The sequence below is a fragment of the Microchirus variegatus genome (assembly GCF_963457635.1).
Source record: "Microchirus variegatus genome assembly, chromosome: 22".
Taxonomy (NCBI): domain Eukaryota; kingdom Metazoa; phylum Chordata; class Actinopteri; order Pleuronectiformes; family Soleidae; genus Microchirus; species Microchirus variegatus.
The window spans coordinates 11,466,263-11,478,427 of NC_139823.1; the positions used below are offsets into that span (position 1 = coordinate 11,466,263).

The 12,165-nt window shown below is 41.9% G+C and overlaps 1 protein-coding gene across 1 annotated transcript in view; it reads left to right on the forward strand.

Moving 5' to 3' along the window:
• thsd7ba (thrombospondin, type I, domain containing 7Ba) overlaps positions 1-12,165 on the forward strand; it is a gene marked incomplete at both ends in the record, with an annotated part of 137,447 nt that overhangs the window by 44,758 nt on the left and 80,524 nt on the right. The window contains 4 exons of the mRNA XM_083908877.1: positions 158-1,013; positions 3,029-3,280; positions 4,104-4,273; positions 9,362-9,520. Of these exons, the coding sequence (XP_083765003.1) occupies positions 158-1,013; positions 3,029-3,280; positions 4,104-4,273; positions 9,362-9,520 (1,437 nt within the window). The remainder of the gene's footprint in view (positions 1-157; positions 1,014-3,028; positions 3,281-4,103; positions 4,274-9,361; positions 9,521-12,165) is intronic.

Sequence of the window (12,165 nt, forward strand, 5' to 3'; positions counted from 1 at the left end):
TCTTTTGTAGTTCATGAATAAAGCAATCATGAAGGTTTTATTAATGGCCTGAATGTTGGCTGATTGCAAGGTACCAGCAAAATACAATTTGAGTCTTTTTTTTTTTGTGGTTAAAACTTGTGATTGTGATGAAAATACCCTTTTGTTTTTTTTGCAGGTCAGTGGAGCCAGTGTACTGGGGAGGTATGCGGGTCTGGCGGGGTTCAAACGAGGACGATGTGGTGCGTCCACACGGAGGGCTGGACGACCCACCATTCCCACTGCCAGCGCGCGGAAAAGCCGGCGAGCCAGCGACCTTGCTTTAAGGTCTGCGACTGGCACCAGGACCTCTTCGAGTGGGAGGTGTCCGACTGGGGCAGCTGTGTCCTTGTCCCGTTCTTTTCCAACGAGTTGAAGCTGAGGACAGCCGAGTGCATCACGGCACAGCACGGCATCCAGAGGCGCCAAGTCCACTGCGTGCGCACGTCCAACCGCACCGCGGTCACCTTGAGGATATGTGAATTCTTTTCTCAAAAGCCACTGGTGGAACAGGCTTGCCTCATCCCTTGTCCCCAGGACTGTGTGGTGTCACACTTCACCCCGTGGTCGAGCTGCAGCAAAACCTGCGGCTCCGGCCTGCAACACAGGACTCGGCACGTCCTGGCCACGCCGATGTATGGCGGCGCAAACTGCCCCAACCTGACTGAGATCAGGACTTGCTCCGGCCCCGTCAGCTGCCATGCCGGGGAGGGCGAGCACCAGTACACGCTTAGAGTAGGAGCCTGGAGCGAGTGCCGACTACCCCATCGCAAGGACGCCCTGTTAAGCGGGAGGACCACGGTGGACTTTAGCGCCAGCAACACGGAGAACAACACTGTCTCACAGCACACACTGACCTCTCACCATCACAACCATCACCACCACCACCATGCTCATTCACATCACAAATACCACATGTCCTGGGAACTAGAGGTGGGATACCGGACGAGACAAGTCCGCTGCACAAGGAGCGATGGCAAAAATGCGATGCTGAGGTAAGCCTTTCACACGCAATGCAAAAGCGTCTTTTACACAAAGATCTTATGAAATTATGGGAATCAAAAGAATAAGTGTAAAAGTAGGGCATTGCTAAAGGTCCACGATAAGTCCAAGATTATAATGAATGAGATGAGTTGCTATGCAAGTTTGACTCGGGAACAGCACTGTACAGATAAATGGATTCATCTTACATTAATCTCTTTATCCGCTGGTGTAGCAGGGGGTGCAGGGAACAGGGTTTGCAGCTGAATGTGGGTGTGTGGGTGTCTGTGTTAGTGAAACAGCCCCGGCAGAGTTAATTGTTTTTGCGTTTCATCCAATCTCGTATTTTTTTAACGAGCGGGAAAATGATCAGCGGTCATCCGCGCTCGTGGTCTCAGCGGGATGTTGTTGTCTTTATACGGAGGTTGTAATCCACTGAACTAAAATGGTTTTTCCCATCGATGGAGGTTATTTATTCAATTATAACTAAATTATGTGAGGGCTCGTGTTTCACGAGAACACTGGCAGGGATGGTGAGCGACTACTGTGTTAAATGTCAAGTGTTGCTCCCCTGCTGTCTGTGTTTGAGCTAACTCTGGTATTTCAATTTGATAAGAATGGATTTTTTTTTTCACACGTGTGCGCACACACACGCTCATAAACAACATCTCATCCTGTGCTTTCTGTTCAAGCAGAGAGAAAATCGTTGCATGTATATTATATTGACCAAATGCCACTATACACCATCTGTTTGGTGTAAAGTGACACCATTAGCTGACTGTTACAATGAATCGGGCGCCGTATAAGAAACAGCCTTTCACTTCCGCGTTTGCGGGGTGATGCGTTTTCATTGTTTGACAAATCTTTCTCATTCTTTCGCGAGCTTTTCATTGGGATTGAGTTCAGCGAGATCGACGCAAAGCATTGCCACAGATTTGAACTCGCGCACGCCGTTGAATTAAGTGTCATGACGGTTTTTCATACGATGACTTCTGGTCGTCTCACGCTGCTCGAGCTGAAGGAGCTTAAGACGCCGTATCTTGTTATGCCTTTGATATTTGCATGTTATTATCCTCTTTCAGACAGGTTCACAGGCTTTGTGGCAAGTGTGTGAGAGGCCGTTCATTGTAGAATGCCTGATCACCATGGTATTTACTATAAAGCAGGATTTAAGCTTTTTAAATATGGATTTCCCACCTGACTTATTCTGCTTTTCTAATTACATCCTAATTACAAAGTTGAACTCTTAATAATCCAGCCAACGACATTATCCCAATTAAACAAAGGATCCGCTAATTACATGACAAATGCACTTGATTCATTTTTGTAGTGAGTACAGTACATCAGCTCTTCAGTATATATCAATTTTGTGAAAGGTTGAATTTATGTCTGAGACCTTTCACTGTCTGGGGGGGTGTAATGGTCTAAAAGGTCAATTGTTCTTCAGGGGATCAAGATATCTGTTGAGCATTTTGTCCGAGCAGATCCTGTTCTAAACGCTGAAGGGCGCCAAATGTAAGAATGTGGCCAAAAACGGTTACTACACTCAAATTCAAAATACAGAGGTCTCTTAGGTTTCGTTTTCTGACGTAACTGGCAACCCGTGGTTGCTCTGCAGCTGGGACTCTACTGACTGCAATGATTGGTAGACGGCAGTAGGTGGCGCCACATGCCAAAACATGATTTCAAAACATAAACATGATTTGCATACTGAACTCACCAACAACAACAGCACAGACAAAATATTCGCATTAAAAAAAAAATCTTTTGCAGACTGCAAATCATGTTTATGTTTGGAAATCATGTTCTGGCATGTGGCGCCACCTACCGCCGTCTACAACTCATTGCAGTCAGAAGAGTCTCAGCTATCAATCAACCACGGGTTGCCAGTTACGTCTGAGCTACAATGGAGGAGAAAACAAAACCTAAAAGACATTTAGTAACCGTTTTTGCCATATTCTTACATATAGCGCCTTTAAAAAATCTAAAGCATTGTTGTGTTTTTATTTTCCCTCATCTCAATCTGCAGTCTCTGTATCAAGGACAACCCTCCGCTGACCCACCAGGCGTGTGTGATGCCCAGAGACTGTCATGTGTCTGCTTGGTCCTCGTGGAGCCCGTGCTCTAAAACCTGCCGGTCCACTGACCTGTCTCCTGGATACCGTCTGCGGTCACGAATCATGACGCAGGTTCCTGTTGGCGAGGAGGGAAAGCGATGTCCTGCCCTTGAGGAAAAAGAAGCCTGCAACATCATAGGAGATTTACTTCCAAATTGCCCCAGGTAGTTCTCAATAATAATGATTCTAAGTTTAGTTCTTTTAACCATTAATCCTCAAAATACAATTTCTTTTTCCCTAACCGTTTATGTCCAATCTCCTGATGCAGAAAATGACAAACTCTTAAAACCAAATAATGATTTTTAATTTTGTGTCTCTGAGCCTTTTCACCTGAATAATTATGATGGAATGCCTGGAGGCTGCAAACATTCATGATTCCACAATTAAATTACTTTGTGCATATTTATGGCAGAACTGCAATTATCTTGTGACACCTCCTATAATTGTGGAGACTTCCTGACCCAGTGGACATGATGTGGATGACAAACGCTATTTGACAGAGCAGCATTGTTTTAGTGTCACTTGGATTAATATAGACTTTGACTTATTGAAAAGAAAGCAGTCAAGTGAGATTTTTTTTTTTTTGTTCCCTCGTCGCAGATTTTGTTTAATTTTCTAAATCTACGTGGAGTGCCGGAGGGTGGAGGATTTACATGATTAGGGAAAGCTCATTAAGGAAATTAAGCATTTGATAGATTACTACTGGCTGTTGTTCTGGTAAACTCCTCCAGTATTACTGCGTTCTGCACCACGGCATGTTCCAAAGCTGTGAGACGTCTTGAAATGAAAATAATCACGTCATTTTCATTGTAACATACAGAGAGAGAGGTTCTTTGCTGATGTTATTAAGTTCATTTGTATTTCTCTCTGAAAACAGAATCCTAAGCACTTAAGCATTTAAGCACTCTGTATTTGCTTGTTTAAATTTTAAGATCCATAATCTGACATGTTGTCAACAGTGTAATCATGTCTCTGCGCCTTTGTCAGGTTTGTGTGGAGGACCACCGACTGGGATGAATGCCGTATCCTCCCCTTACTCAGTCAGCAGGACCGACGGCTGGCTAACATCAGTATTCTGTGTGGAGAGGGAATCCAAACGAGGAAGACCTACTGTGTTCAAGTCCCTGATGAGTCAGCACCGCATCACAGGAAAGAGGGTAAGGGAAGAAAACCCCCCCCGCCAAAAAAAAACGTGTTAATCTTTCTTAATGCAGGGATCTGGAGAAGCAATACATTCCAAATTAATTCAGTAGTGTGTTTTGATATATGCTGCGGGGTATAAATTATTAAGGGGAAAGTTAGCAGCAAAGCCCTGTTTGTTCTGTGTAAAATCACTGTCGCTGAAACGTAGTGTTTACGACATCAGTTTCTCATTCAAACCGCGTCAGTACACTGAAGCAGGGACCCACCACTCATACAAAGATAATAGTGGGGTCAGCCCATGGCTCGGGCGAAAAGGGAAGTTGCCTTGTAACCGGAGGGCTGCCGGTTGGAGTCCCTACCATGTCAAAGGGCTGGGTTACCCACTCCCATTGCTCCCTGAGTGCTGCTCAGTGTCTGAACTACTGCTCCTAATTCTAGGATGGATTAAATACAGAGAAGGAATTTCCCTACAGGGATTAATTAATAGACTGCAAACCTGTTAAAGTGTCAAGTTGATTACTGCTGGATTACCGTCAATAAAGGATAAATACACATGTATACAGACCAACATGGACGTAGAAAAATAGCACTTTTAAAGGTGTAGAGAGTCTCTGAGGTGACTTATCTTAATAAAAGAAAGCCCTGCTTTTGAGATGGAGTGATATAGAGCCTTCCCAAATCCTCTTTGCTTCACCAACAGCTTTAGATGGACATTCCCGGTCTTCATAGACAGAGTGCTGTGCAAAGGTGCATTAAATACCAAATGTAAAGCAATTCAGCCATGTCACTTCTCTTGTCACTAAATCCTTGCGTTTACCCGCACAATTAAGGCAAGGACACAACCAGTGACTATCGCCTGGGGCTAATGCTGAAACTAACCAGCAGCAACCAACCAACCAACCATCAGTGTGACCAACAGCTTGAATCAAGACACGCGTCTCTTTCCAAAAGTCCAACTTCCTCATTCTCTTTCTGGCAAGACTGCTCCCTCTTTACCCGGTCTGACTCCCTTAATCTGCACTTACAGCAGATTTCCTGTCTCTGCAGGATTCACAAGGGCCCGGGCCCGACTGAAGATTGCATCTTTGCATTGACTTTAGTTTTAATCTTTGATCTTCCGAATGAAAGAGTTTCTTCTTTTGTGCTTTAAACATTTGCAGGACCAAAAATCTATACGACATTGAGATCCAAATTAGTCAAAATGAGCACAGCCACCTCCGCACCCTTGACGTGTGTCAGGGAATTGTGAATGGGTTTGTTCTGCCCTGTTTGAAAAGTGGAACAAAAAACCCCCCAAAAAACTGGGATTGTTCTTAGACACAGAATAAAACCATTATTTGTTATTTTTTTTCAGTTGTGACTCTGCAGACAGAACAGTTTGTCCATTATAATCACAGGGTTGAATGGATCCCCAGTTCCTTGTTGTCAGTGCTTTTGTGTGTTTAATGCATTAATGTATTAATGTGCCTGAATATTAACAGTATTTTTTCACTGTAAAAAAAATAAATCGTTTCAGCTTGTACATAATGTGACCCGCCACAGAAAAAGTAGCAACAAGTTGGCCCAAACCGATCAATATTAAGATGAGGGGTTTTTCGTTATTATTTTTATTTATTTTCAAAATTATGCAAGTTTCGAAGAAGCCACTACATGCTTCAAATCACAGTAGTGAGGGTCTTAAAACCATAAACTTTGTATTTGAATTAGAGTTGTCTCATCGGCCAATCAGCTGCTCCACAGAGGAAGCACATGGCTACTTAATATGCAGCAGCTCCTCACGTGACTGTTCATCGATAAGCTGTATGTGTTCATGGTTGAATGAAGATGGAAAGACATGAAAAAATGCACTGCAGAACCAAATCGTGGCAGTTACAGCACACACATTTGGCTGTACTTCTTAACGAAGATAGAGGCCTGTGGTCTTGCCAACGCAGATCTCACTTCGGGCTATGCTAGCGGACTTTATGCTATAGCATTTAAGCTAGCGGACTTTATGCTAACGTGTTATCATTTGGAGTTTACTTTGACCTAACCTCTTTTTAACCTTCAATCTTCTTACGGGGTGAGTTTTCATTAACGTCGTTAATCTACGTTATGTTATTGTTCATTCGAAGCCACATAGAGGGATTAAACAATGTTTATTCATGCTAGACGCTATCTTTATATTTAATAATCCACTGTGTGCTTCAGAACATCGTGTGGCTACATTAGTTATGTGCTATTAGCTAGCTCAGTATTGTTGTTTTAAAATGCAAACGTGCCTAAAGCAGTTTGAAGAGTGCCTACATTCAAATGGCCACATCTTATTCAAATATTTTAAGCTAGACATTGATGGAAAGCTTAGAAATCGAATAAATCAATTTCAAGATGTCGGCTGAGACACACTTGTGTTCATTCATCATCTAAAAATGCACACAAAGTAATTACAGTTAGGGTTTAGGACAATTTACTTTCATGTTTTGCATCTCAATCGTCCTTTGTAATCTAACTAGTGAAATCACTTTAATGTGGGGGTGGGCACAGTAACATCTAGGATTGTATTATTATTTTCGGAAGCATGTGTGAAATCTGCTGATTCTGGGTACTTTCTGGAAACAAGTAAAACAGCTTTCTGAGCTTGAGATAATATGACCACTAGTGCCGTCTGCAGGTGAATTGGCAGCAGGGAGAAACTGATTGTGTAGACACATGCACATGGAAAGAAAGTGAGAGACACGAACAGCAACAGTGTGAGAAGAAGTGAGGGAGACAAACACTTGATAACATGCAGTTTATGTAACACTTTGTGATAAAATGTGGTCAACAACTCCATAACAGATGTTGTCATTGTAGATAATTAGTTTAAGAGTTACTGAGGTTTAAACTCTATGTGGATATACATGCGCATTCAAAAACACACGCACAACAAACATATTAATTCCATTTTACTTGTTATACTCGTTAGTTTCAGTTTCATGTAAACTGTAATTATTCAGCCTTTGTATGCAGACTAATACACTGATTATCATAGATTTGTTGGGGGAATTAATTGTTTTGATGTAATGTACTTAGGGGGATTTCCCTGACCCAAATCATCGGAGTTGGTTGTGATCCCATTATTACACAAATGGCTTGTTTGCAGCTTCAAACTGCACTGGTGCTATTTTCTTTTCTTTTTTTTATTTCCTATGTTTAATATAATGCAACTTTAAAGGGAATATGACTGATATTTTGACCAAACGGGTATCATTCTCATTACATCTTAGATAGTGTTTGATTTCCACCACTTCCTGTGTAGGGAAAGATTATTCTAAATGGGAAGAAGAGACCTTATTTAGCACTATAGAATAAAGGAGAAAAAGCGTGAACTTAGTTAAATCACTAATGTTTGCACTCACTCTCTGTGTGGGGGATTAGCACCACTGATATATGCTCTAAACTCTGAGTAAGCTGTGTTAACGGCCCATAATTTAGGTTGTAATGCATAGCAAAACTTAATTGCGTTTGGTAAAAACATCAACTCCACAAAGCATTACTTAAAAAATTAGTATCGTTTTACAATCGTTTAAAAAAGCAGTTGAAGACCATGCTTTTTACACAGAATCAGGGTTTTATGTATTCTAGTATTAGTTCTGTCTTTGGTATTTCATGTTCCTATTCTTTTATTTAATTTACGTATTGAGGGATCTTTTTTTAGTCTGTGGAAGGTGCTATATAAATAAAGTTGACTCACTTACTTACCAAATTTCAATTCAATTAATCTTGGAGTTTATAAAATCACCATACACAACAGAGGAAAAAAACGGGGAGCATGTGCATATCAAGTATTTCATTAATCTTTCTAATTGGACACAGTGGGTGGTTGTTAATGGCTTTCAAGATCTTTTGCAAATGACACCTTTCCCTGCCTAATAAACATAACAATTTACATAATACATTTTTTTTTTAAAGGTAGATATGTGTTGTGTCCAACAGTGACCGTGTTGGTAGAATACCAATGACGACGGTTCGTTGAACCAGCATGAAGGACAGGGATCAATATGTCAGCTGTAATTCTTTCCTTGGCGTGACTCGCACAGCTTTTGCTAATGTAAACAGATGTGACTTGTGCGTGTGTGTGTGTATTATGAAGGGCTATTTGTAATGCTAATGTGCAAAACAATCTGTTCCGATTTGATGTGTTCTTGAGTAATGCAATTGATAAACTTGTGAAATCACAATTGAGGGAACAAATAAGAAACATCTGTACCGAGCACTTTATCAGCGCGCTTAAGCAAACATCTCATTCTTACAAAGGACATCAAACACCATGTAAATTACTTTTGCTAAGAAGACAAAAATGCACGATGGACATTTAGGGAATTTCTCTCGGGGCTCTTATTTAAATGGAAATTTGCGTTTCAGTGATGTGCGGAGGCGCATCGAAATGGATTATTAGATTGAATAAATTCCCATGTTGTCCCAGAATAAAAAAGATACCCTCTTATTCTGTGTGAGAGACTAATGTCGGAGCACATTACAGGTGGCGGAGCTGTCTGTGATCTACAAATGATGCCAACCATGCTTAGCAGTGAATTGGTTAGACCGTGACTTGCCTTAATATTTCCCTTTTCAGCTGCTGTTTACTCCTTTAGCTCGCAGGCTTCCCTTGGTTTAATATTCTCCCGTGCCAGGCATGAGATGTACTTTCTATTTCCTCCTTTATTTTTGACTCCACAAAACGCTCTGCTATATCTACTCTGCTTTACTGCACATGCAGCCTACAAAATTTGCAGCTGAAGCCTTTATTAATGTTTGAGCTACTTTTCTTCATTTTAGCCCAATGGCAGTTTCTTCATAGTCTTTACTCTTCATTAACGTGCAATGTCTCCACTCAAATACAGAAATAAATGAATAATGAACATCAACATGGGTTAAGAACTTAATTTCTAACCCTTACCCTTTATGTGAAATAATATCAAGTTAAATGATTTACGTTAAGGGAACCAAATTTGTCTCCATAAGGGAGAAAAATGTGAGCGTTTGCACACACGTCGTCATAGGAACAATAGCCTAACCATGATGTTAACAACTGACCTGGAATCTATGTTTTATTCTTGCCTGTGTTCTTCTCGTCTGTTCAGTATCCAGACCTGTGAATGCCAGGCTGTGTGCTGGTGAAGAGCCCCCCTCGGGTGTCCAACGCTGCTCTGTCCCCTGCAGGAACCGTTGTCTGCTCACCCAGTGGTCGCCCTGGAGTGACTGCTTACATGACAACTGCAAAGAACCGCAAGGGAAGAAAGGTATGTGTTTGCCTTGGAAACAAATGCACTGCGAGGGCATCATAAGGGTCCATCCAGTGTTTTCATTCTGGCTAGTCCTGTGTGTATTGTTCGATCTTAGTGGATTCAGAGTGTGCAAAGAATGCTGATGGCTTGAAACTGGAACTGTCACTATAGATGGGAAAAGATATACATCCACAAAGATAAATACAAAAAATGAAGAGGGAGACTAAATAAGTTGTTTCCGTCTGTCTCAACCTTGGGTCATGACCCCTGTTGGGGTTGTAGAATTTCAAAATAAGACGATACAAATAAGATTTTGTATAGTTTTTTTTCCTTTAAACTGTATTTTAGTGCTTGGAGAAACTACCAAAATAAATTTTTGCAGCCAGTTTGTTATGGCAGTTCAGAGAAAGCGATGGCTTTTCCCCAAAAAAATATTCAACCTCAAGACCAACATGAATCCAAACACGTGTCTCAAGGTGAATGCGCTCCTGACAGGGGCTCCATCAGCTGAAACAAAATATGCCAGTACAGTAGCAGAGCACCATGCTCACCATACAGTGGAAATATCTGACTGAATATGACTTTTGCTGTTATTATTGTTATTATTACTACATGGTCACTGTGTCTTTTCCACGTGTACATAACGTAAATACAAATTGATTTCAAATGGGAAATACAAGGCGGCGTGCCAGAACCAGACACAAAACCGATCGTCAATTCACAACCTGTTTCTTCCACTTAAACAGCTGTTCGGCGGCACAGCAAGGAAAGGGGGGGGGAAGCACACAGAATGTGCCGTGTTTCTCCTGATTTACAACTTCACATAACAGTCAGAAGTTGACAACAAATAAATCAAAAAGTTAAGAATCATCTCGGCTTCATTGCACCTGTCCACTGAGTCAACAGCATTCACCGATGCAGGGAAAAAGAGAAAGTCAACTCTGCAACTTGATTAAAATAGTTTTGCAGTTAAGGAAAAAAAAGAGGTTATGGGTGAGGTGGGCACAGAAGTGCGGCTGCGATTTAAAACAAAGTGCTGCTATGTTCACTTAAGGTGGCACAATGTAAGCCCTCATGTGTGAGATGCTTCACTCTTTATTGTTACTGCTGCAAATAAAGAGGACATAGACGTACAGCAGCAGACAATAGCCCTGTTACTGTAAACCCCCCCTCTGAGAGAACAGGTAGATCCATTCATGTTAAAGAGTAGCAGGTGTTTCAGAGACCCGCTCATTACTCTTGCATTATGGAAAAACAGATGAAAGTCTGTGTTTCAAGCACAGGCTGCGTTTGGAGGTTCGCCGTGCCAAAAAGTAGAGAACCACTGGTACAGAGGGTAAAACAAAAAAAAGTAATATGAAGTAAATATTGCCTCAACAGTGGTTGAGATTGCTCGCGCTGTTTTCCGTAAGAGAGAAAGATCCTTTCTCTAAGGGTACCAAGGATAAAATAATAAATGGGCCTTTTTTATTGATGATAAACGGTTCAATTGTTCTCAGAAACTGTTTTCCGAACGGCTGAGTATCTTTAATTCAGTCACACGAACCTGAAAGCTGTTGCACATGTACATATTTTTCAATTTTTGCACTGCACCATGTTTTGAAAATCTAAGCTTTTGTGGTTTTTTTCCCATCACTGAACCTGAAAGTGAGAGACGTATTTGTGGCTGATGGTGTCAGAACGAGAACGCAGGAGAGAGGGAGAGAGAGGCAGTGTATGTTTGAATGGTAAATTCTTTGTTGATAAGTGGCTTGCTGTGAGGAAGGAATAAGGCAGTACATATACAAACCAGAGCAGATGAAAGACAGAAAGAGAGCACACCTGTAGTTCAGCTCTTAGTCCCCGGGAGGGTGATGGGAGTATCAGCAGAAAATATACCTCCTGTCTGAGCGTCGGTGTGTGTGTGTTGTGCTCGAGTATTCAGCACACTTGTGCTGTGTGAATGTTCTTGTCTTTTTTTTTTTTGCACAGGTGAGCGCGGTGTCTTTTCTGACTGCTTGAGAAAGGTTAGACGTTCTATGTGGAGTGGAGTGTGTAAGGCGTTTCTGTCGGGCGTTGACGGCGGCAGCGCTGTGGCTCTTTGGTGTGTTTGTGCTGTGCTAAAAGGGCAACGTGACCTCATCCCCACAGCCATGAGTAAAATGTGCATGAAAGCGGCACCCGGGGAACGACTTTAGGGTCCATTGTTCAGGTCAGTGCCCGCAATCTTCAACGCAGGATCTCTGTGGGATGAGCCAGCCCCCCTCTCACAGACAGTGTCATTAATATATTTCAAGGAGTGCAAAACAGAGCATCTGCTGTTTGGCAGAGGGCTCTCTTGTGGCGTACTGTCGTTTGATGGCATTCATAAAGACCTAGAGCCTGAAGCAAAAAAAAGAAGAAAAAAGGAGCATGAAACCGTAAAAAAAAAATCACTCTCTTTGAGCTCTGTTGCTTGGAAAGCAATGAACTGTTATTGAGTAGTAGAGTAGTCTTATGATCCAAGTCATCCAGCCATGCTGCTCGTGCTGCAGAGAATTTCTCGGTCCTATCGAACATGCACTTAAACTTCATGTTTTACAACAGCGGCGTAAACTGATCCGCTCCTAATCGAAAGGCCCGCGGGAGCCCACTTTCTCAGGTAGAGGCGAGCTTTGCTCTCTGGAAAATTACAATTTTAA